General features: G+C 42.2%; 1 protein-coding gene across 5 annotated transcripts in view; it reads left to right on the top strand.

Moving 5' to 3' along the window:
• Positions 1–22,966, top strand: part of vti1a (vesicle transport through interaction with t-SNAREs 1A) — a 111,059-nt gene extending 88,093 nt beyond the window's left edge. For all 5 annotated transcript variants that reach the window (XM_018703310.2, XM_018703311.2, XM_018703309.2 and 2 more), the window contains one exon: positions 21,370–22,966. Coding sequence is in view for 3 of the 5 variants with exons in the window: in XM_018703311.2 (XP_018558827.1) it covers positions 21,370–21,463 (94 nt within the window). In the remaining 2 variants the exon portion in view is untranslated. The remainder of the gene's footprint in view (positions 1–21,369) is intronic.
• Positions 22,967–25,695: the final 2,729 nt, after the last annotated feature.

Raw genomic sequence — 25,695 nt, 5'->3', positions numbered from 1 at the left:
CAGCTGATTTGAAGCATCACATCTATTGTATGTGGCCTGGCCTAGTAGCCATAAAGATAACCTTCACAAATATCCAGTTCTTTCTAAAGATCACATAAAGCCCTGAAAACCATTGCCTCTCAAAATTTAGAGCTGCTTTGTTTATTTTCAAAGTGTTTGCTGGGTCACATGGGTGCATCCTGTCAGCCATCGTGTAAACTTTAACCCCCACCCCAATTTCTGATGGCGCCAGGGCTAACATTGCTTCAGTGTTAAAGGGAAGTTGTGAGGACATTGATGTCTTGGCCTAACATCCTGGTGTCACTTTCCCAGCCTGTTTGTGGAGCCCGCCAATCCCCTCATTCTCCTCAGCTGACCTGAATGCATCACTGAGTATCACACACATGTGAGGAGCCTGATATCCCAGCCAACAACAAATGTTTTCTTACAGTTACCGTTGCATTACTATTGTACACAGCCTCCGTCCTCTGACCTGGCTCATACTGAGGCTCTGTCGGTTAGATGTTTTTCTCTTCAGGCCAAGACTCTATTTTATTTAACAAGACGTTGATGCACACCCATCCCATCTAAAAGTTTCCCTGTGGTATAGCATTTCAGAACAGACTTGACATAAACCATTTCTAAACACTGGTTTCTTTTCACCAATCTTTAATTACATCGTTTGGTAGAGACCGAAGCACAGAGCTGAAGCAAAGCACCATGTTAGCAAAGCGTATAATAGTGAGGGATACCACAGCCAGAGGACAGTGGGTCGAGAAAAGAGAAGAGCTTTGTACACAAACAAATGCTGTAAGAAAGCTTAAGGTGTTAAGGGTTTACAGGGTTTTAGAAATGGTTTTCATGAATTGCTTATGGCCTAGAAAATCTATTTGATTTGTGATGAAACGTCTGGTTTGTGTTAAATGGAGTTGAATATAAGTTCAATGTAGAAATTTGTGGTCATTTTTATGCATCTTAAGTTACTGTTCATTGACTTAATTATGCATAAGGCACTACATATTACTATAGATATGAAAGTAGTTGACATAAGTTCTCTACTATGACCTTTGAATAACCCTTAATACATTAAGATACCAGTCCCCATTCCTCCTCAGTTTTCTTGACTATTAGAGCACTATTACAGCACTGTTGCTAATTAAATTGGTGCAGTTTTTCTCCCTTGCCTGTCGCCATTTTTTCCTGTTCCCTTATTGCTCAACATATTTCAGCCTAGCCTCAATCAAAAAGCCAGCCACAGTCAGTCAATTAATTGTAGGTATACAAACCACTGGGTTGCATTCCAGTTGCACAATGTTTCAGTGTATTATGGTGCCATGAAGAGAATCATTGTAGCCCCGAGCGATGGACAAGCCTTCCTCTAGTTCTGTGACAAAGGCGGCTGTGAGGTCGTGCCCCAGGCCAGGACTATCAGAGCTATCAGTCCAGCAGAGAAAGAACATAACAACAAGCCCTGTCAAATAATGGTGTCAACAGTGGGATTGTTTAGCCTCATTTGTACAAGGAATGTCCCTGGTTTAATGGTAACGTGTCGCTGTCTATTGACTCATTGGGTCAGATTTTACCCTGGTGTGGTTTCTGTTTCTCTCTCTCTGAGTGTGGTTTGCTGTAGAATGGTATATTGTAGTCCATGCTATACGTGAATTTAAAATATTTCCCTTTCCTTAAACTTTTAAGATGTCAGAAAGGTCAGTTGTCAAGGATAGTTGGCCTAAAGACATAGATGTGGGAGGTGACATGATAACTTATGTTTCACTAAATCTTTTCTTGCCTCCCACTGAGACCTGTATTGTATAAGCCAGATCAGAAATTCCCGAGTTTTTTCTCCTTATTTATTAAGTTTGGTTCTATAGTTCAGTCATCGATAGTTAGAAATAGGTATAAAGCTGGAAGTCTGGCAGTGAGACTCAGTTGATGGGTAGCAGTGTAGGATTTATTGTCCTATTGAACTGAACTTACAGACGGACTTTTCAGTCGTTTTATGTCGATTTGGTGTCTGTAGTCGCCACAGCACCACAGCCTCTATGAAAAACCTCACTCATTAAACGTGGCTTTTGTCACATGTGCTTCATGGTTTTGAACTGTAAGATCTCTGCTCAAATGAAAGAGAGGAGTTTTCAGTGTTTAGGGTAGCCATGCTGTTGTGAAGGAGTCTTTCCAGGGGTTCCGGATGCTTGTTGCCTTCTGAACTGTCAGAATGTCCGTTATTATTGAGCCCCCTCTGCCATGCCTTACCCTCTGAGTTTCAGCACTTCCTTTACCTTACTGGCTAGATAAAATGATTCCTTCTCTCCCCTCTTCTTCTCTAGTCAGAATATTGCTTCCCCCCACTGCCACACCACATCCCCCTCCTGCTCTCCTAACGGTAAACGTTAAGATCCAGGAGTGGATCAATGGCTGTTATCCTTTGATGTGCCAGGACGCATTACGAGTGGTGAGTTCTAATTGGAGCAGAGAGCTGAGGATCAATGTTGGCTGTAATTGCCTGACACAGGGATGGGTGTGAGACTTTATTATCATTAATATTTAGACATGATGTGGGAGGACCCAGCCGAGACTAAATGTACAACGGCGGTGCGAGCCTTTGATCTCGGGAGATAAGCAGATCGATTGGGGGTTGGTGGGGGGTTGCTGAAGGAAGAGAGGTCGCGGAAGTGTGGTGAGCTGGACGAACGAATTAGCGAGGCCCGCACCATGGATTTTATCGGATTTCTCGAGGAAGTTTTCCTTTGGCTCAGGAAAGGTCACACTAGGCCTCAGTCCTCCCAATAGCTAAAATAACAGCCTGGCATCTGGTCAGAGTCAAGGAAGGAAAGAGGGCAAGTAGACTTCATTTTAAGTTTCGTTGCAAACAGGAGACAACCATAAGAGTTACTGCTATCACTCACTGTGTTTTCACTTAGAGTTACAATTTCAAACAGTGCAATATCAGTACAGATTCAGTCTGTTACTGTGCACATAGTCCTGTTTTATATTGTTCATAATTTTTAAATATTGTTATAGATTATCTTGTTTTATATATCTTGTTTATATCTTGCCTTTTTTCTATTTTTGCTGCTGCAACAATGTAAATTTCCTGGCTTTGGGACTAATGAAGGATTATCTTATAACTTTCATTCACTTATTATCTATACCGCTTATCCGTTAAGGGGGTGCTGGAGCTTATCCCAGCAGACATTCATACTCACATTCATACCTACAGTCAATTTTGAGTCATAACTAACTTGTGGGAGAGCTGGAGACCTGGAGTACCTGGAGAGAACCTATCTTGTAACTTAATTTGGTTTATTCTTCTCCACAATTCTAACTGGTTTAGGGATGGATTTAGATTTAACAGTGAGAAAAAGGATGGATGAAGTCTTTGTCTTTTTTGACAGGGTCCATTGTTTGCAAGACGTAACAGTATATGATGGAGGAAGAAGCCCCACGGGTCTCAGGGCTGCTTCCTTGGTGTCAGCAAACACATGATAATGTTACCTAATCTTATGGGTAAAGGAGGGGGTTAGATTGTTTGATGGAATGCTCCCTGTCAAGCAATGGGACCAGAGTGGGCAGGGAATATCCCCTATATCCATGGAGACTAAGGGCATGCTGAAACTGTGAGGCTGTTATGTAAAGACTCAATTCTGTCTCTGCTGTTTTTGTCACCTAATTCCCCAAGGACTGATACCTTAATCATTGTACTTAGCTCGACAAAGATGAGTAACAGGTCGCACAATAACAGGTGTGTTAGTTTTCATGGCTGTGACCTGCTGCCTGATATTTAACAGAGTTAGAAACCTGGCAGGATCCAGGTCAGCAGGGATAATGATCCTGAAAAGAGATTAACTGAGGGGTGGTGTAATGTAAAATGACACTAATTTGACTTTTGACAGTTTTACCACAAATTCCACCAATCAATTATTCAAACAGACCATTCTTTATAAATCATCAGGTGAGGACATAAAAGAAAGCAACAGGCGGTCCTCTGTGTTCATCTAGTCCATAACCAGAAATTACATGTAAGCGTGCCCCATTGCAGCATGAACCATTGTGCTGAAAAGAAAGTGTATTAATCACATTTTGGGTTTTGTTCAAAATGTATTTGTGTATTTGGATCTCCATTTGTTGTTGTCATATAAGCAGGTACTCCTGGCATCAACTCCTCTTCCTAGGATCCATATTAAACCTATTCTCTATAAGTATATTACAATGTTTACACTTGTTTTGGTCAGCAACATTATTGAAAAGCAGGAAAACAGGACAATGTCAAAAATAATCTGAATTGAATTAGATTTTAAGTTACACAAGAAAAAGCTGATTATATAACATAGTAAAGTAAAGAGTAGCTGACTGCCACTTTTCTCTTCTATGCATCCTGTCATCATTGCCTTTCTCGTTTTTAAAATACAAGCCTGCAGTTGTTGAGGTTTTTCAGTTGGTATTGATGATAGGTTTGCTTTGTTTTTGATTTCGTAGCTTTCCATTCAACAGTACACTGTGCAGAAGCTAGTGCCATTGTGGAAAACCTCAGGGTTGTGCAACAAATAGCATTTTGATCATTATGCCAGCTTCAGCAGTGTTAACACATATACCATATATCTATTGTGTTTTGTTGCACTGTCTGTAAACCCACAGTAGTAACCAAAGAACAGGAAGTTTTCTCAATTATGACTTCAAAATATACACTTCACTCATAAATAATAAACATGGTAAGAAAAACACAGAAATCTTGGCAGAAAAGAGCTGACATTTGCCATGTAAAACCTTGTTTTTCATCAATATTGAAAGCCAGGGTCCTTTTCTCTATGAATGTCTCCAGTAAGGCCAGCTTTTGTGTTTTTACCGCTTCAGTGCAGTGTTTTCAATGTGCCCAGATTTTCAAAGTTCTGGTGTAGCCTCTTGTAAGAGGCTCGTCTTTCGACAGTTAATGTTAAAAGTTAGCTCAGTATCCTCAGTACTTTGTATGCTCTCTTGTGTAGTCAATGTGTGTGCGCACGCATGTATGTTTCTGAAGTTTATTTGTGAGTGCATGCCCGGATTTGTGTGCTTGTCTCTATTTCTGCCGTGTGGCTGTGTGTGTGTGTGTGTGTGTGCGTGTGGTGTGCGCACATGCCTGAGTGCATGTGGATAAGGGAGTGAGATAAGAAGGAGATGAAGAGTCGTTCAGAGGAGCTTTCTCACTCAGAGGCGTCCCCATCTGTTCGCCTGGGCCTAATTGTTCCTGGGTGAGAAGACATGGAAAAAAGAGAGGAAAGCAACTGTACTCATCCCCTGTTCCAGAGTTATTTCTGTAACATTAAAAGAGCGCCACCAGCACGCTCCAGATTATTGCCATGTAAATAATGGCACTTGGCTCGATTCCCTGCTAATGAATGTCATTTACTTTTCCAAACGAGGATTAATTATCGACCGAGGACCCCTCTCTCCTCCCACAGGGAGCACGTCGCAATTAACTGCCAAAAGATGGCTGCTAATATTTGTATTTTTTAAACACATCTATATGTACGTACATGTGCATATGTTCCTGTGACATGGTGAATAACCTTCCAATTAGCTGTCTGCTTAATTCTGTGGTGAAACTGAGAGAGACCAGTGAGAGGAGGAGAGCAAAAGAGGCCCATGTCAGCTTAATGTCCTTGCCTCCATTGAGTATAAGGGTTTTTGTTGGATGTTGGTGTTGGACATTGTTGTTGTGAAACTAGGGGAAAAGAGAGAGTTGTGCTTCTTTGGAGCCAGCCTCCTGGTTGCAAAATAAGGCCAGGAAAACAAACACGGGCCTCAAATTAGATTTCCCAAAACATAGCATTCCCTCTCATTTTACACACCACTGTGGCCTGCAGACGAGAATAGAATAACCCGTGAAATCCGCTTCAGATTCAGAATGGCACAGTCACTGGAACACTTGACAAACGAGTGCCCTCTGGATCTATCTAAGGACCCAATTTTCTACCTACTTTAGGTATGTTGTAAAACTGTCGAGCTAATGTGGATCCTTAGGACATTAGGACAGTCCAACTATTAAAAACTTTTCCCCTTACTCGCTTTAACTCTCATGTCAAATCTACCTCTCCTTCCTCCCTCCTTCCCTCCCATGAGCTCCCACTCTCCTCCTTTTTTCCCCTCCGTCAAACTTCCTCTCCTTGCGTGGGATGCTTGAGCTGATGCACTTAACCCAAATGAAGGAAAAGATGGGGATAAGGGTTATTTCTGCCGACAGTGGCACCGTTTGAGCTGTGGACCCCCTCCTGAGAACCTGAGACTTTGATAGTGCTGCAGCGCCGAAAGGGTTAAATTCAAAAAGGCCCCGACTTCTTAAGGAAAAATATGAAGAGATCCATGCTGTCAGATTTTAACCAACAAGCCATGTTTTTCCAGTAAATGTGAGCATTTTTAGTTTGTTTGCTATGTTTGGTCTTACACTTTCTAGTTGTCAAATTGCCCTTGACTGACTGACCTAGGAAAGTTCAGTAATGACTTTAAAGTGACAATAACAATGTTCATTGCTGATCAAACTAATTATCTTTATGCTTCAAGGCAGGGGAGTAGTTAAAGAAATTTTCATATTCCCATTATCAGTTACTAAGAATTCTGTATTTGATTTTCATCTTTTCATAATCAAACTATATTCCCATCTGTTTTGTTTACATCAGCACAAGGCCAGGCAAGGTGAGAGCAGTCATGCAAAAAAGGGGGCTTGTGTGTCAAACTTGCCCACAGAGACAGGGGTAATGATAATGGATAACTGTGAGAAAGGCCAGGAGGGGAGGGAGTCTAGAAGAGGTGGCAGTTGGACACATGCTATACCATGGGCTATAGTCATCCTCCCCACCCCACCCCCTTTTTCCACACCCTCCATGTTTTATGGCTAGATTCTATTACTGCTCCCTGGCTCACCTCACAGTGTGAAATGAGCAAGTCTCGACTATCCTCCATTACCCCACCCCGCGAGCTCGCAGACACACGTGAGCCCTGCCAAGAGTGCCGTTTCTGTTTGGGTCTAAACATGTGGAGGTTTATGATCTGTTGAGAGTGTCATTCAAAATGTGGTTGTACAATATGTCACAGTGCCTGAGGAAATGCTTGTGTGTGTACGTCTAAGAGTGTGTTTATGAATGGTTTAAGAGACATGAACTTTTCATTTGTGCATACTTACTGCACTACTAACATTACACTAACATTAGCAGGTACATGATGGAAACGGTCCATGTTTGCTTAGGGGAAATTTACAATTCTAAATAATATTAAACAGTGTAGCACTCCATCACCCTCCAATCATCCTCCATCTTCTTTTCACTAGTTTCTCTGGCCTTTTCCTTTTTCTTACTTTCTCTCTCACTCAGGGGGAGGGTGAGGGGCATGCTCCAGGCTGCAGCAGGTTTAGCAGGTTCTGAGGAGCATGAGAATAATTTTGGATCTGCTCTGTTTCATCATCTCCTGCTGTCGGAAGTTTGTTTCTGAAGTGGGAGCCTAAACACTTACTTCCTCAGATGATGTGTCACAAGTGGCACTTTGTTGAGCAGTTGTATTTGTCTCTGGCAGGATTTTACATAGTGGAAATGAACAGGGATTGTACAATGAGCAAGGTGTGATCTCTGTTTAGTGTAAACCAGGGCTTTGTCAGAACTTGTATTCTTGTTATGTAGTGTTTGTGTTCGTCTCAGTGTTTGATTTGTTTATACATCTGGGAGTTTCCACTGTCGAAACCAAATATACCCTTGACATAAATACCATTCACTTAGTCAGAGGATACATATATATACATTATATATAACATGACCAAGAATTCTATGCATTCTTGTAATTTGTATACATTGATTCAAATATATAGTCATTATAATTTGTTGCCAAAATATAGGTCAGGAAGTCTTATCAGGTTAGACAGGCATTAGCTGATTGATATGGGTGTGGATAAAGTAAAGCTGAACCTTTTTCTTTTTTTTTTACTGTCGTGAGAAGAAGATAAGTGATGATTCAACCTCGTAGGCATTCAGTAAATGTTTTCATGCAGGAATAGGAACCCTTTTGTCATAACTCACTGTTGCTAACTTAAAACCCACAAACAGGCTTTTATCCCATGTACCTGTGTAGTTCAGAGGAGATTGTTGTCAGAACCTGGATGTTAAGGAGTTGAAATGTTTTTGAAAGTGCTGGTGCGCACGAGGTGTAAGTGAATAAACAGATAAATAACCACTGGCCCTCGTAGTACGAGCCCTTCTGGCTGTGGGCCAGACAGGTAATTCCTCCGGCATAGTTTTGGAAGGGCCACAGCAAGCCAAGGCTGCCTCAGCAGTCAGACTGTCTGCACATTTCTGCTGCTGATGGCATACCAGGGGCGCCATTTTCCTCTCTGAGACAGACAAGCTGGAGGATCTGATTGGCCTTCCGCCAAAGCGCACTCACAAAGGCTCCTTTGACAGCAGGTCAGTCGGTTAACCAAGCAGTAGGCAGACGGAGAGAGGGATAAGCCAGAAAAAAAACTCTTTTTCACCTCTTCACCCCGAGCTTCATTATTAAAGGGTTCTTCACACTAAAAAAGATGCAGCCTCTTGATTATAAAAAGAACGTAATAACATATTTTAGTTATTCATTTTTTTGAACAGGGTACATTAGTTGTTCTGTACACCTTCAGCTGTCTTTAAGATGACTGTGTGCTTGCCTCACATCCATAGAGTCTGTGTCAGCTTCATGGGTAAATATGGCCTAGGCTTGTATGTTTTGTGTATGGGCCTACATCCTTGCCTCCAGCACTTTCAAAAACATTAAGCCTTAAGTATGTGAATTGATTGCCTACACTGACAATAATTTGTCAGTTCTGTTGTCAGTTCTTCCAAACGACTAACTTTGTAACAATTAACTTACAATTTATAGCAATTAGTTTTTTCAGTGTCTTTTTTTTTTTTTTGCAAACTTGGAGTAACTCCTAAAGTAGAATTAGTGACTGTTACAACCTTTTTTTTCACTAGTTGAGATTTACAAAGCAAATGGAAATGTTTGGTGCAACCCGCAATCCAATGCATTAGTATTGAGGCTGTATTTTGACCAAGATAAATATGCGCTCAACCATTAGCTCATCCTTGTTATGATGTTGATGGAGCCTTACATCTTATATTTTCATCATAAAGCTGTGTAGGAGCTGACACAGTAGCGTTAAATAGCTGCTGATGTTCTCTTGTGTGCTACCGTGCTCATTATCTCTCCAGTCCAGGCCTTGCGTCTCAGCTTTCTCCTGCCGCCCATCTCCTCCCCTGTGTACCAGCCGCTTTGCATACGACTGATGTTTAAATGCTGCATTGTTAACTGACGTGGGGTAGCCCTTTGCTGACCCGGGAGGTATTTGCTCGTTTGATCATGGGGCAGCAGTTTTAATGTATCGAAGCAGCGCCGCTCCGTAAAGCCCCCAGTATAAGTGGATATGGAGGGCGAAGGCAGGATGAGGGATCCATTGGTTGCAGGCCTGACAGTACAGAAGGAAGGTGATTATTAGACTATCTGTTGGTCAGCAAGGCCGGAGGGGACACTGCTGACCCTGCACTTCCACTTATGCTGTGATGGTGGGTGTTGGTATTTCAGGGGGGGTTTTGCGAGGGTTGTGGCAAAGAGAGAGAACAGGGCTCCATTGATGGGCAGTTTCAATATTTCCATCATAGTGTGTTTGAATATTTGCATGAAAGTTTGAGCATTTGTTTCAGGCCTTGTTCTGTGGTTTCTCCTTTTTTTTTTATTATTTATCCTCCTGCTATCCTGATTTACATAATCTAAAATGGACCTCTTACTACATGAGGGCTTTTTTATTCTCAGAAAAAGTCAGTTTCTCATAAGAGAATATATTGCACATAGTTTTAGCTATTGACTTTTACAGTCAGCTATCAGTACAATCCTATAGTTAGTTCTTGGCCTTAGTTTGTCACAAAGACTGGAAGAAGCTAACAGAAAGCCCAGTGTCAGTGAAAACCACCTTGCCTTTTCATCTGTGTCACTGGGCACAAGAATCCCACTTCACCGGCTGACAACACAACAGAAAGAAGTGTGGAGAAAGAGGAAAAACAATGACACAAACAGCGTACAAGTTTGTGTTTAAGCCTTGGGACCTGTGTATCAAGACCCTGCTTGCACTGGAGCTAACCAGGCTCTGGCCCCTTTAAAGAAAATATTGAACATCCATGCACCTTTCTAGCCGTTTCCTTACCCTTCTTTGCCCTTTTTCTTCTCTTTCTATCCTCTTCTTCTGTCTTTGGTTCTTCTCTTGTGGGAAGTCTCTTGGAGCAGCAGTGACCATAGACACCGGGGGGGGGGGAAACAGTAAGAAAATCCACTTCGCTCAACTACATTGTTAATATTTGATGGATAGTTCCCCCATGAATTTGCCATAGCATTCCATAGTGGGCTTGTGATGTGTAGGGGTACAGATGGATTATTATTATTTTTATTCCTGATGACTTGATGCAGCATCAGGACCACTGTGACCAGTTGGATCAGCTGACACAAAAAGAATATTTGTACGCTTATCAGCCTTCCAGAGTCAGAACCATTTTGATGTCTACAACACTGAAAATGTTATTGTGTCATTAAGCACATTTGACACCATTTTCTAAACAGGCTTACCTTTAAAATCCCCTCTGAATAATCATGTTAACATGCTCCATATTTAACTCCCTCCTTCTATATCTATGTCAAGCACTATGGATCCTCTTGAGATCTCACAACTGGATCCTGCAAATATGGATTGGCTCTTGAATTTCCAAAAGTCCCAAAGCAGCCCAGATGCCCCTTGACTTATGAACCGTGGTTCACAGGAAAGCAGAGGTGAAGCAGCAATCTGCATCTCTCATGGTGCCTCACGCCCACGCTGCTGCTGAGCAAGAGAGAGAGAACGCCACATGAGTTTATGTCTAGCAGTGGAAGGGAAAAAAAATTAATTGAAGGCAAATTCTTAGTCGATTAACTTAGGGCTGTCATCGTCAGCCCTCAAAGTTCCTCTTCCTCTCTTTCTGTTGCCCCCTATCTTTTCCCATTTTCTCACTTCTTCACTTAGTCTTCCTTTTTTCTTTTTCGGAGTTTTTGCTGAAGGCTGACCCTGCATGGCTGCAGGCCCTGATTAGCACAGCTTCAGAGCCCAGAGTCTATTGATCGGGCCTCCAGAGCACTAAGCAAATGTAGCTGGAGCAACAAGTCAATAACTCTGTTACTGCAACAATCCTCGTCACACTGGTGGCTTCCCCCACACACTCCCAGTGGTTATTTTCATGGTTGGGGAAAGGGGGAGATCTGATGGGGAGACCAGCAATCATGACCAAATCAGTGTCACTCACAGGACTGGGTGCACACTTGCTCTGTATCTTTTTCTCTTTCTTTTTCTGTCTCATTCTCCTTATAAACCAGGTCTTTTCTCCATTCTAGACATTTAATTTTGGCTGTAACATGATTTAACTCGTGATTTCTTTCATGTAGAAGACAAGTTTATTCTAAACCATTATCTAACTTCCCTTTCTCATCTCTCCCAGCTTGATCCCTCCTCTCCGTCTCTCTCTCATGCTGTCTCGGCTTAGAGACAGGGACTAGGGAAGCTAGTCTGCAAATTTAATGGACCAGCATGGATTATTTAGACTGACTAAAGCCTCCCTTGTAGTGTCAAATGGGGGGTTGTGGGATGACATTATACCCCTACATTCTCTCTCTCTCCCAGTCTCCTGCTCTCTTTCTCTCTCCTTCTTTCTGCTCTGCTTACCTGCTGGATAAAGTGATCTATACCTGCGTGTCCAAACATGGCAGGCCTGACGCTTTACATAATCCTTAACTGCGTTCAGTGTCATTTCACACCAGATTGCCAGACACTCTCCTGTAGGTTTCACACATTTTTCTCAACGCCCCCTTGAGGCAGACACACACGTGCAAAAGCACTGTTACACAATCTTTGAAGCGCATGCATGTGCGGCCGTGACACCACAGCCTTCGGCTGGCCTAGTCCTTTCATACCTGCAGGACAGAGCAAAGGGCAAGAGTCGCCTGACGGTCACAGGGTCAAGTTCAAGAAATGGCTTCGCCCTTGGCCTTAAAATCCAAGTTTAGTAACTTTGCATTCTGTTCACACTGACATGCAAACACAACCTTCAACCTCTGGATACCAGCAGAAGAAACAAGTGTACTTCCTTTATGGTTGGACAATCTGCTGACCTGAATAACTGATCTATGGTAGATTGAAGACATGAAGAGAGGTCAGGCTTCCACTTTATATCCCTAGTTTTGGAAGAGTGTTGTTGTCATATCTTTGGTGGCAGTACCTAACTATTAAAAGTTCTGAAGTTTCTGCACTTGACATTCAAAGAATCTGGCCATCAGATAAACTTTGTCATTGTGGGAAATTGTTATTTTTTTCGTCACATTGATAGGAATGTTTGAAGGCAAAACATGGTTGTGACTCAACCAGTTCAGGCTCTTTGTACATTTGTATAGGAAAAAGGTCAGCCTGTGCGGGTGTGTGTGTACTTGTACTGTATGTTCTCTGCATAGACATGTTTGTGCGCATGCTGGTGGGCAATATCGCAACATCATCCGTATCTGGAGACACACAGGATGCAAAACTAAAACCACACGGGAGTTGAAGCAAATATTTGGAGAGTTGACTTAAAATGGCAAACAAACACCATGCGGAGGAGCTTCCTTACCAGTTAATAAAAAGACTCAGACATAAACACTAATATCCTCATTGCTTCTTTGTCGTGGAATCCTAAACAGACGTCTTTTTAGGCCTAAAGAGTTTAAAGCGTTTATCTGATAAATGGTTTTGTTTTGAGCAGAAACCAGTTGAAGGCACTTCACGAAATCAAACTGTTGGGACAAGTTCTTGTGAAGATAAGTGCTTTGATTCCAACTTGTATAAAAAATTAAAACTAATAACTCTATGGACGATGAGGCACGATAAGGAAATAAATGTACTGTCTTTTTTCACAATTATCATACCTTTCAAATTACTGTTAAACTTTGTAAAAAAAAAATCAGTTGAGACTATTTTTATATTGTGAGTCTAAACATTTTATCAGTAAGCTTGAAGACGTTAGGTCAGATTTCACAATACTAAAGCTGGTGTTATGTGTCAGACTGTGGATGTATTACTCCCTGCTTCCCTGACACGATCTCAGCAAAGAACATCTTAGTATATTTCTGTAAAAGTAACAATAATAAAAGCATGCACTTTGAAAAGTTATGTTAAAAAAGAAATCATTGTGTGATGCCGTAGCAATCTCTTTTATTCCCTTTCTGTGTCACCATGTTGTACCAGTAACAAAGCATGCAGATGCCATTAACCATCGCCTCAGGTGTCCTGCTCTCCTTAAGCATCCCAGTCCACTTTTTTGTTTCCTTTTCTTTCTGTCATGAAAGTGAGCAGTAGTGCACACAAATGATTTATGTGCTTTAATGAGATTTCAATACTGAACAAACAATAAAAATTTATGGACATCATAGTTTTAAGAGGCCTGCAGCTCAAATGGCTAATGTTACGCCCTTTTTCACCAGGGCCAGTAATCGGATCTGCAGCTGGCCTCTGGCCCTCACAGAATGTATAACAAGGGGGATTTTGTGTTTTGGGAAAATCTCAGCAGAAAGGAGGAATAGTGAGGAATGTCAGCTATCAGGGTGTAGGGATATTGAATCTATGCACTCTGTAATCCCTAAGTTAAGTTGGAGTCGAATAAAGACGGTGTCAGTTATATGTTTATTTCTTCACAGTTAGAGTCCAGATATACTGTGAGCAGTCACCAACAAACAGTGAACACTAATAGGTTTGTTCACACAAGTAATGGATATGGATTTGCTTTCCATCCCAGGCAAACTTGACAATGACCATAACAGAGTTGCAATGGGAACTTCATACCACTGCAGTTTATCTCACATAACAAATCCTACTCCTTTTGTGCACAGGCCCTAATGAGTGAAATATTTATTTTACTACAATTACAGTGTTATCTAGCACAGAACACATGTAGCACTTTAGCATTATTGGGGATTATTTGTTCAATTTTTAACTACCTTGCATTATTTAACACAATTTTCCAAATTTGCGTTATATAAGGTCATGTACATCAATCTACTGTACATTGACAATTATAAATATGGGCTGTTGACATTCTCCTGTGGACTATAAACTAGTGAGGTGACAAACACATAGTGCAAATGCTGGAAAAAATATTTTGTATCACCACACCCTTCCAGCAAGAGTGAGAAAAGGAGAAACAGGACCTGAGAAAAAAAAAAAGTAAAAAAAAAAGGTGAGTGGTGTATAAGCAATGTAAGAACAGAATGAAGGGAATGAATGTATGAATAAGAGGACAAAAAGTGGACACACAGTAGGATAGAGATAGAGATGGAAGACAGACCAGGGGAGGGTTCAGGCAGGTAACCAGGCAGGGGAATGATCTGTGTATGTATGGAGCTCAGAAAGCCACCTGTACATCACATCGCGATGAGGAGAAGCTGCAGCAGCTACCTGAAATTGCTGCCGGCAAAAAAAGTTCTTAAAAATTCCAGACACAGTTGCAATGTATTCTCTCTTTCTCCTTCACCCACTCTGCCTATTTTCCATTTCCCTCTCCATCTCCTTTTCTATCTCTATCTGTCTTTTCATCTCTCTCACATACTCTTGCATATACACCCTCTCCTCCCACACTGAATTTCCTCCTCCTTCCCACCTCCCTCTCTCCATTCCTCCTCTCTCTTACTCCCTCTCTCAGCCTTCCACCGACCCCCCTTCCTTCCTCATGCAATACTTTCTGGGAAAGAACTGGGTCCCAGTCTAGGCTGCTGCTGGCCAGGGTTGTTAGCCGCCAAATAAAAAATGGATGAACTTGTAGAGCCCCGGTGCTCTTCTCCTGCATCAAGTTGGTCGAAAGAGAGGGAGTAAAGTGGGAGACAGAGAGGTAGAGAGAGAGAGAATCAGACTGACATGAAATACCTTGCTCAGACCACGTCCTCCAAATAAAAACCTGTTCATCTTTTATGTCAGTTTTCTCACTTGTGAAAAAATATTTTTTGTCAATAAAGGTCAAGAAAAGGTCTGAGACTCTTTGGGGATCAATAATTTCAACAAAAAACACAAAGAGGCTTGTTGGATTGCTTGATAAATGAAAAAATCTTTCAATTTGAAAATTAGTTTCATATTTTGTTAAAACAAAAGGTACATTTTAGTAGCCTCACAGTAAAATGACAACAGATTTAAAGGCCCAATCTATGTTTTTTCCAATTCATCTTTCATTTGTGTATGTTAATTTGCATACATAAATGAAAGGTTTTAATTAAGAAAAACTGATTAGTCAATTAATAAATTAGTCAATTGAAAGTTAATTTTAAAAACTGATTACGCAATCATTAATTTTCAAACATTTGATTGTTCCAGGTTGTTAAATGTGAGAACTTGCTGCTTTTTTCTGTGTAATGTAATTTTGATATAATATCATTTTGGTCAGACATGTAAAGACAACATCTGAAGCTGTAGTAAATTGTGATACCTTTTTTCCCACTGTTCTTTAATATTTTGTAGAGCAGTTCATCAGTGAATTGAGAAAAAAAATCAATAATGGAAATAATTGTTAGTTGCAGCTCTAGCGTGCTCCTCCACAAATCATACATTCAAATAATGCAAGCCTGTTTTACTCCAGTGTTACAAACATTGCACATGTAAACAAACATTTAACATCAGCAACAAATATCAATGATCAAGAATTATCATAGATTTGTCAGTGTATTAAAAGACTTGTCAATTAGTTGTCATAGAAGTCATAGAAGGCCCCTGTCATGTGTTTTGTTTTCTGGTCATGAGTCAACCTTTTCTCTTTACTATTAGATCACAGCCTGTGCCTTTATGTGAAATAGATTACATGAAGGGGAAACATGAACCCAGTTTTGTGTTCGTAAACATTTATTTATACAATATTACATTAACGCACATGGTCACTAACTGACTATTTATCTTTAGAGCACTAACGAGTTAGTGTTAGTGTTAAGGTGTGAGTGCGCTCTTAAATATTGCTTTACTTTGGGGAATTACATCATGTTAAATAATTACAGTTAACAGCTCGTAATTAAAGGCCCACTCCAGCTGTGTCTGTTTGTGTTTATGTGTGTGTGTCTGTTTAAAAGAAAAAAAAAAAAGTCATCATTTATCTTGAACACACCCTTGGGGGCAATAGGCAGAACATACGAGGAGGGATCAGATCTCTCCAACAAACAGGTCAATTCATTATCTCTGCAGAGCAACATGAACCCTGTCTGATTGTTGTGGATTGTTCTGCCTCGTTCTTCCTTGTTTCATTCACTTGACTGAAGCGTCGCACGTTTCTCACCTTTCTTCACTCAAACTGGATTGATCGCAGGCCCATCTCCACCCTTTATTTGTTGTGTGTGTGTGTGTGTGTGTGTGTGTGTGTGTGTGTGTGTGTGTGGTGTGTGTGTGCGCACATGTATGTTATCCCAGACCAATACCTGTGCGTGTGTCTGTGTGTGCACGTGCTTCCACAATAAAACATTTATTTGTATTAGTTTGTGATAACAAGTCGATGCATTAGTTAGGACTTACCCCCACCAGCGTTCCACCGTCGTGTCCATCACTCAAACCATTTGTGAACACATTGATCCTTCTCTCCCTCCCCCTCTCCCTCCTCCCCTCTCTCTCTCCCATGCTGTATATTCCCAGGGTTTAGAGGGAGGAGAGCCAGAATGGCTCAGACAGCCATTGATTTTTATTTTATTGGTCTACTAGTGGAAAGAGGAGGAATAGAGGAGGGCCTGAGAGATGCAACTCTGCTGCTAAGTTTGTTCTTAGTGTGTGTGTGTGTGTGTGTGTGTGTGTGTGTGTGTGTGTGTGTGTGTGTGTATATTTAGTAGGGTTGGGCCTATCTGCTTATGTCTGTCTGACTGAGACTGTTTTTTGTTTTGGGGTAGGGGGTGTTATCTGTCTGTCTGAGAGGTGCGTGTATATGTCTGTGTGTGCATGTCCAGCCACCTCTGAGAGCCATCAAAAGCTGTGTGTGTGTGTGTGTCTGTGTGTCTGTGTCTGTGTCTGTGTACACATGTGTCAGTGTGTATCTGTGTGCCCACCCTCTTGTGTTTTGTGTGGGCACACACACGTGTGTGTGTGTCTGTGTGTCATTGAAGGGACTGGGGAATCTGGGGCGCTGATGGAGCTGGCACTAGGGACCTGGACCCCGACACACATCCTCATACACACACACACACATACACACAGCTGAGGTGTATCCCGGTGCTCATTAGAGCTGGTAATAAGGCTGTGCTGCTGGAGGAGGAGGGGAAAAAAACAGGGGAAGGAAAAGAGGGAGGGAGGAAGAGGGTGTGAAGAGAGAAAAAGAAAAAAAAAAATGTGAGATTTTAAATTTTAATAACACTGGTACGATTTTGTAAATCTTTCCTGACAGAAAAGTCCTCATTATTTTCATCTGTCTCCAAGGAGCCTCTCCTTCAGCTCTGCCTCCCCGGGTAAACGGACTTCTCTCTCTCCCTTCCTCTCTGTCTCTCTCTGTCTTCCTTTCCTCACTCTCCCTCTGTTTCTCTCCACCTCTCTATTTCTGTCTCTCCACTCTCTCTCTCTTGTTTTTCACTCTCAGCTGCTTTATTGTCCATTTCGGTCCTTCCTGCTTGCTTTATTTTTTGCTCTCCTTTGCACTCATCATTTCGACACACTCTCTCTCTCACTCTCTCTCTGTCTCTCTCTCTCTCTAACATTAGTGCTGTATATCGTTGTATTTCCGTCTAGTAAGGTGTTAGCTGACTGGCTGCCTGCGATGAGGGTACATCAGGAGCCAATAGAACGGCCAGTATTATATGCTGTTATTGGCTGGCGTTTCAGTTGCAGTTACTGTTGGTCTGTCTTCATGAGAAAGTTCTTTTTTTTGTGGTGGGGTGGTGGGGCACAGAGACAGAGAAATACTTGGGGATAATAGTATCATAGTAGGGAGCAGGGTAAAGGCAAGCCTTCTCAAACTCAGTGTGTGTAAGTGTGTATATGTGGGTCAGCATGTACGTCTGCACCCTTGTACGTGCGCTGTGTGCATCACTCACACATCCCCAAACTCTCTCCACACACACACACACACACACACACACCTCTCACCCCCTCCCCTTCTCTATGTCAAGTGTCAAAGCTGGAGGATGGATCCGGTTTGATAAGTTCTGTTCTGTCTGGCCACGTGTCAGGACGGGATCAACCATACGGCAGAGGAAAACCATGTTCTTCACTCTCCTACCTCCCAATTTTGGGGATTTTTTTTTTTTTTTTTTTTTTTTTAGTTTTGGTGGGGGTGGTTTTCTATATTTATGGGATAAGTTTTATTGTAGCTGCTTCTATTTTGTGAGGAATTCAAACGGAAACTAAATTGACATTTACTACAGAAGCTGATTTGACTGTTGAGCTCATAGTGAAGTGCTTTGCTGGATACATAATACAAATCTGTAGATTAAATCTGCAAGTGACAGAATGCAGATGAGTTGTTCAGAGGATTATGAAAATGATCCGTCCTCTGGGATTTTTTTCTTTTTTCTTTTTATAGACACCAGTTGTTATGAGTGACCGAATGGAAAAAGATTAAATGGACGATGAGCAAAATAACTTTTCCCGTTGTACACCAAGTAATTGTTTGTATAACGTTGTGTGATTGTGATTCTAATGAAAAAGAATCATTTCCCACCCAGTCTGTAATATAACATAAGTAGTGACTATACAGCCTTCTCACCTCTGTGCTGGTTAAAGGAGAGTGATGACATTAATATTCTCACTCCTCGAGCTGTCAGAGGAAAAGACCGGTGCTCTTTACAGTGTCACAGACACTATTTTTTTAAAAGGATTTTAACATTGCTGAAGTGACTTATAACTGTACTTCCCTTCACTAACCTTATGTGTGCATGTGTGTTCCTACATGTCCTTTGGTCACACGTAACCCTTGGTTCATAAACTCCACAAGACCTTGTAGTTTGGCTTGAATTATTGCATGCATTAGAGATGTGCGAGGTTGTGATTATTGGCTTAGTCTTGACACAAGACACACTAAAAGTTTGAGATGTGGCAAGGTTAGATTTAACCTTTCTTATTTTGCAGAAATTAGTTGCCTCAGCAGAGTAAGTTTTTTTTACTGAATTTGTTGCCACAAATAAGATTAGCTACTTTACATTACACTTCAAGATATGTTTTGTTGGATTGCATTAGAGAGAACCAGTTTAGGTCAAAATAAGTATTTTTTTTAAATATATGTGTCCCCTGAGAAAAAGTTCTTAAATTGCAGCACTGTCATATTCCTCACTGCTTTGAACATATAAGTGTTTGAAGTTATTCAGCGTTGTTTGCTACTGAATCAGACTCCTTTTTAATGAATGCAATTTTTACAGAATTGACCCCCCCACCCCACCCCCTTCTCTCTAAGAACCCAGGCTCCTCATCCATGAGGCTAAACTAACTTCCTGTTCATTTTTCCACCCTCAGGCCTCTAGTCACCCTCCCCCTTTTTTTTTTCTCCAGCTGAAAAATTAACAAACAACACAAAGCGATCTGGATTCTCCCAGCACACTCAGACACACATACACAAGCACCTCCTCTGGGTATTTGGCTGGGATAAATAATCATTCTAAATAATGAATGTCAATTAATAGGGGGAGATGTGGCCTTGCTAAGCATGCTCTGATTAGTGTTTCAGTGGGATTCCTTCCCCAGCTGGCTTCAGCCAATCATTTCAGTTTCAACCCAACACCAGAACCAGGCTAGCCTATCATAACATCCTTAACACTGCTTCAACTCTAACCACAACATAGACATGTGGACATAAGACATAGGTAATATGGTGTTTTTATTTTTATTAGGTTTATTTATTACCTCAGCACGATATGAAAATACCAGAATTGTTACTTGTGTTGTACAAGATGTGGTTTACTGTATACATTATGACACTGTCATGATAATGTATGCATTTATTCAAGGATAATCTGTCTACTTATAAAGCGGTGCTACTTACAAACAGTAGCTGTAATGAGCTCGCTGGTGTTATCCTGTGAGAGTGTTACAGTATGCCAGTGAGAAGACAAACTGTCTTATTCCTGAAGAGAAGTTCATGGTGTGTTACAGGTGATAGGATTTCATAAGAGTGTCGCCTGAAACTGATGTCCAGCAGTGGGTTTGTGAACAAGCTGATTTGAAAAGTGGACAAAAAACACACCTCTGCAAAAAGCATACACATAGAAAATACAAAGACGTAAGCATAAAAGCCCTGCTGTGATACACAACAACACTGTGTGGTGTTATATTTTTGTTGTTCTTTCTTCCATAGCCGTGGGCTTTAAACTAAGTGGCTAGTTGAGGCTACTGCAGGTGCGAGCTGGTGGACTGGACGAGGTTGTGAAGCTTGGCTGGTGTGTCAGGCTCAGACTTAGGGCTTTAGAGGGTAGCAGGGTGACTGAGCAACCAGCCAGCAACCCCTCCCCAGTGATAAATGGCCACAGCATGGGCTATTCATCTCCTGCTTAGAGAGGTGGACAGTGCCCCCCCTCCTCGGCCTCTCCTCCACCTCCTCCACATGTCAGCAAATGTGATAATTCTCTCATTTGTCAGGGGCAGCAGAGGGTTCAGAGGGGTTTGTGTGCGTTTGTCTGCGAGGACGCAAACTCTGGAGAATTTTTTTTTGGGGGGGGCACACACACTCCTGATGGTCTGTAACCCTTCAGCACATGAGCACCCGTTCCCTCTGACCAGCCCTCCTCTCCCAGCTTTGTGTTTTTTTGGTTCAAAGCCCCCTCTTGTCAAGTTTACTTAGGTCACAGTGGGAAAATTTAAATGTGCAAGAGAGTGAGTCGTTTTATGGCAAATTCCATCAGTAATTCAGTGATTTTATTACCTCCAGGAAACTACTGAGCCACTTTTTCCACTTTATTGTGCAAATAAAGTTTTAGAGCCTGTCTGCAGTGTGCGTGTATGTTTGTGTGTCATGCTTGTTTATAAGTGTTTTGCTCTGTTTTGTATGTTCATATGGGTGCACACGTCACTATGAAATTTTTACAGAGGCTACGAGTGTGTATGCAAGTCTGAAATCATTTGTGAGGTATTTTAGACAGGAGCTTTGCAAAAACGCTTTGCCGTTTTGGAAATATTGTGTGTGTGTGTGTGTGTTTTATGCTCCCATGCCAGTGATTGTATACTTGTAAATACCGTGTATTCAGACCTCATGGTAGCTATTAAACGTGATAAACCTCCAGTTGATGGCTGGTCATTTAGCTTGCACATAAACATGTGACCGTTTTACGTGTTTTACTTTCCTCTGTAGACACAATATGACTTCTGTGAACCCTGCCTGACGTCTGTCTGTCTCTCTCTCTGTCTCTCTCTCTCTCTCTCTCTCTCTGCAGGATCATCCAGAATCGTGTCCTGGTCTTCATCCTCGGAGCCATCATCCTTCTCACCATCATCCTGGCCATCTATTTCAATCTGCGAGGCCACTGATCTCCCATCTATACACACACATACACACATACACTTGCCCCCCCCTCGACACAAATACAAACACACACACGCGTGATTAATAGCGACAAAAGCGTTGTTCTGCTGTAATTAGGACAAATGGTGCCCATGAATCACTGTTTCCAAAGCCTGACAGGGAGCTTTTTTCCATCTCTTTCTCCTTTCCTGTTTGCTGTCTCCTCCTCTCTTTCTTTCCCTCTCTACCTTTTTTTTTCCTTCACTCTGCGCTTCTCTCTCTCTTTCTTTCTTCTTTCTCTTTTCTTCTCTTCAGCTTTGTCCTCTCTCTGTCAGTCTCTCTCTTATATCTCCAGGGATAAGAACCGGGGGGAGATGTTTTTATGATAGTTAATATTTTTCATGGTGTCGTCCTCAGTGTGGTTTTGCAGTTCATCCTTTCCCCAAGTGAACAAGGCCTGGGGACTTTTTTTGTAACTCCAAGCAGATTCAGATATGTAGACTTTTTTCCTGTGATGGAGGTGGGTCAAGTGTTATTCAGGGTGTATGTGTGCATGCATGAGAGACAGAGAGAAACAGAGGTTTAACAGTGTTGTGCACATGCAAGTATGTTCACACATGTGCGCGAGTGATGTACTGGGGGACCCACACTGTGTTTGTTATTAACAACAACAGCACTAAGACACACTATACTGTAGTGTGTCTTAGCTCCTGTAACTAAATGATTCAGCTGTTCTTCATGTAGCCCCTACACAGCACAGAGGACAGTGCCTTCAGATAAGATATGCTGTTCACACTCCTTCTTTAAAAAGCTCAGCAGAGCCCAAAATAGACAAGTGGCGCTGCCTTGAAAAGTGAGGATGCACATTGAAAGGTTGAGGTCAGTTCAGTTCAGTCAGTCAAGGTGAAAGTACATTTTTATTTAGAAGAAACTGTTTATTTTGAATTATTGCATTCAGGAACATCTCAAGAGAGTTTGGAGATTGAATAAAATAAAATCCACTTTTCAATATGTTTTTAACAGAAAATGTAGCTGACCCCAAGTCTTGACACATACAGTACAGAGAGAGGTTTCTTCATACATTATCATCACCTTTAATTTAGTACAATTCCCCATACACCTCCCAAACACAGGTTTCCACAGCTTGTTCCCGTGGACTTTTTAACATAACATGTCATTGTGGAAAATTCTAGACATCATATACTGTATGTACTAACATTTAAATCTACATCATGTATAGTGTTTTGCTCTCAATACAAGTGATTCTGTTACTATTTATTTATAAATGCATAAATGAGTTTTCAATTAAAGTTTCTGTGCTATAGCTGTATATTATATGAAGTTTACATGTGTTCAGAATTAACAATAACCAGGGTTTTTTTTTTTTTTCCTTGATTTTGTGTGTTCAGTGATTAGACTCAATGCAGACTGCACACCAGGACCAACTGAAATATGTGGATTTCTAGTTTTGTGTCTGAAAGGTTTTATTTTTCTTCTGTTCTTATAAACGGATCTAACTTGTTTTAGAACTTGTACTTTTTGTTCTATATTTTCCTTGTCGAGTTCAGAAGGCTGTGATGCGGTCCTTGTTTCCGTGTTTGTCTGTTCGACTGATGATGTGATACATTTGCAGGTGTTTGAAAAACGTGTGCGTGAGTTTACTGCTGTTTAATTCTTCAGGGGAAAGCCATTCTTCGGGGGGGTCTCAGAAAAATCGAAATTTAAGAGCATATTTGGAGAATTTCTGAAGTTGAGACACATGAAGGTAATGGTGTGCACGCTACAAACGCACACACACACACATACTTTGATATACACACACACACACACACATACACACACAGGAGTCGAGTGTTGGAGTGCGCATGTGTCTCCTGTGGTCGGCGTGGTGGTTCCCGGCAAGGACATTTGTTATTCTGTTTTAGGGCCACGGTCTTCATTTTCGAAGACGCAGGGGTGTCTGGGTGGTGAGGGACCCCCACCCCCACACACATACACACACATACCCCCCTCCTGCCGACCACCATTTCACAGGCCCTCACCAGCCACAGAGCCACAGTCTGCTTCAAAGCCCCAAATTAATGGCCAACAAAATAGTGTGCCTCTGACCGTCCCATGCGGGGCCGACCCACCAAGAGTTATCATTAAAGTAAAGGAATAATGAAAAAAGGAAGGAAGGAAAAAAAGGAGGGAGAAGGAAGGAAGTGAACAAGGAAGCATGGAGGTGGGGGTGGGTGAAATCCCTGGCAGTTTGACAAACCTCATCTGGTAATGACCCTCTGTGATTGTTTTTTCACCCAATGTGTGTGTGTGTGTGTGTGCGCGCGTGTGCGTGCCTGCATGTGCAGCCTACCTACGTGCCGATGTGCTCTCTTCTCATCCTCTCTCTTTCTATTTCTCTGTCTTTCTCTCCCTCCCCATCCCTCTATCTCCCCCCACCCCACCCCCCTCCTCTCTACCTCTCCTGCCACCTTTTTCCTCCTCCCTGTCCTCCCCTCCCTCCCTCCCAGCCTGTCAGATGAGCGGAGCGGTAGGTAGCGAGTGAGCGGTGGAAAGCAGCGTGGCGGCGGCTTCTATTTGAAGTTGTAATGGTGTCAAAAAGTCAGGGCTGACTGACAGACGTCAGTCCCACAGGGCCTCATTAAAAACAGACCCACTTGACAAGGAAATAATTGAGCGCCGGCGACAACTCGGGGGCCCCTCTGCGTTTTTAGATGTTTTTATTTTCTTTTCATTATTAGTGCTGAGCTATTATGTTCATTAAGAAATGGCATTAAAACAAGTTTTTAAAAGCGGGGAAAGGGAGGGAGGGGCCGAGAGAAGGCAGGATGCATGGAGGTGGAGAGATAACGATTTGTTTAGAGCCCCCGTCCTGTTTTATTATTTAAACAGGAGCACTGTCATGTGATACCTTGGCAGACATCGGCTATCATCTGCCTCTTCTCCCTTTTTTCCTCTTCTTCTTCTTTTTTTCCCCCCCTTTTACCCACCAACCCCCACTAGCTTTTATCTTCCCCTTCTCTGTCCATCCCTCTCTTTCTCCACCACCTCATCTTTCTCCCTCACTTCATCCCCTTCTTTCTCTCCCTCTGTGCGGCGGGTGTCGTTGGAATATGAACTAGATTATTCATCAGTGCCCCCACCACCACCCCACCCTCTCCCATTCGCTGATTTGGTTTTCGACAAGCGTCTCACCGCAGAAGGCTGAGGATGAAAACTTGTCAAAAATAGGTTATATCTTATTCCAAAGGGCAACAATAGCAGCAGGTACAGACACCTTTTAATATTTAATTTAGACGGGTGTTAACCCTCCTTAAGTGACTGGAGCTGTGTCTTCCATACAGACACCAGGAGAGAAACACGGGGGGGGGGGGGGGGCAATTAATTATTTCATGTCTGAAAAGTGATTTTGAAGCTCTCCCTGCCTTCTCCTGTTTGCCTGAGAAAGGTCCAAGTCTTTGGGTGTCCCTGTTCATTTCCTACACCAGCCACGTCCCCAGGCCCGGCTGTCCTGCAAGGACTGAAACATTTCCACTGGAATGACATTTAATGATTTATTTAATGATAACACGAGCGATCATATAGCAAGAGTTCTAGCCTCTTATTTCATTAGCGGAAATTATTTTCCAGAGGAATTATCTTTTACAACACTAACTTGCGTCAGTCTGTCTCGCTAACATCCCCCCACCCCACCCCACACCCCCACACCCAGCTCAGCTGTCACTCCTGTTCTCCCTGGTTCTTTCTAGAAGGTTTACATAAAAGTTAAAAAGAAGAGAAGGTTCTAGAGCAAGGAACCTCTGTGATGCTCCACCATTACGAAAAAGCCTGATGTTTGTCAGCCATTTAGGACGACAAGGGATTGTGACAAGCGTTGTTTGAGCTGTCTGTCCCCTGGTGAAGGGCGGGCCTTAAACGGGATAAACAGCTCCAGTGGTGGGATCGCGACAGGAGGGTGGGCACTTCATCTCCAGGAGTGTCCATGATGCTGCCAGCCCGCCCCCACCCCCTCCATCCCCACCCAACCACCACCACCACCATCGCGCACGCACATATTAAATGAGGCACTGCAACAACAGCTACCCAAGAAAAACCCACAATGGCACTGTTTGAGAACTACAATGAATCTTCTACTGTTTGATTCAGCACACACAGGCGCCGTCGCACGTATGGTGGACCCCCACCCCCCACCCGATAAAAAGACATACACATGCTCTAGTGTACGACTGTTAAAAGAGGAGCCATGTTCTCCTTTTGT

Source organism: Lates calcarifer, linkage group LG23, assembly GCF_001640805.2.
Source record: "Lates calcarifer isolate ASB-BC8 linkage group LG23, TLL_Latcal_v3, whole genome shotgun sequence".
In the NCBI taxonomy this organism is placed as follows: Eukaryota; Metazoa; Chordata; class Actinopteri; family Centropomidae; genus Lates; species Lates calcarifer.
This window is presented reverse-complemented; position numbering and strand designations above follow the sequence as displayed.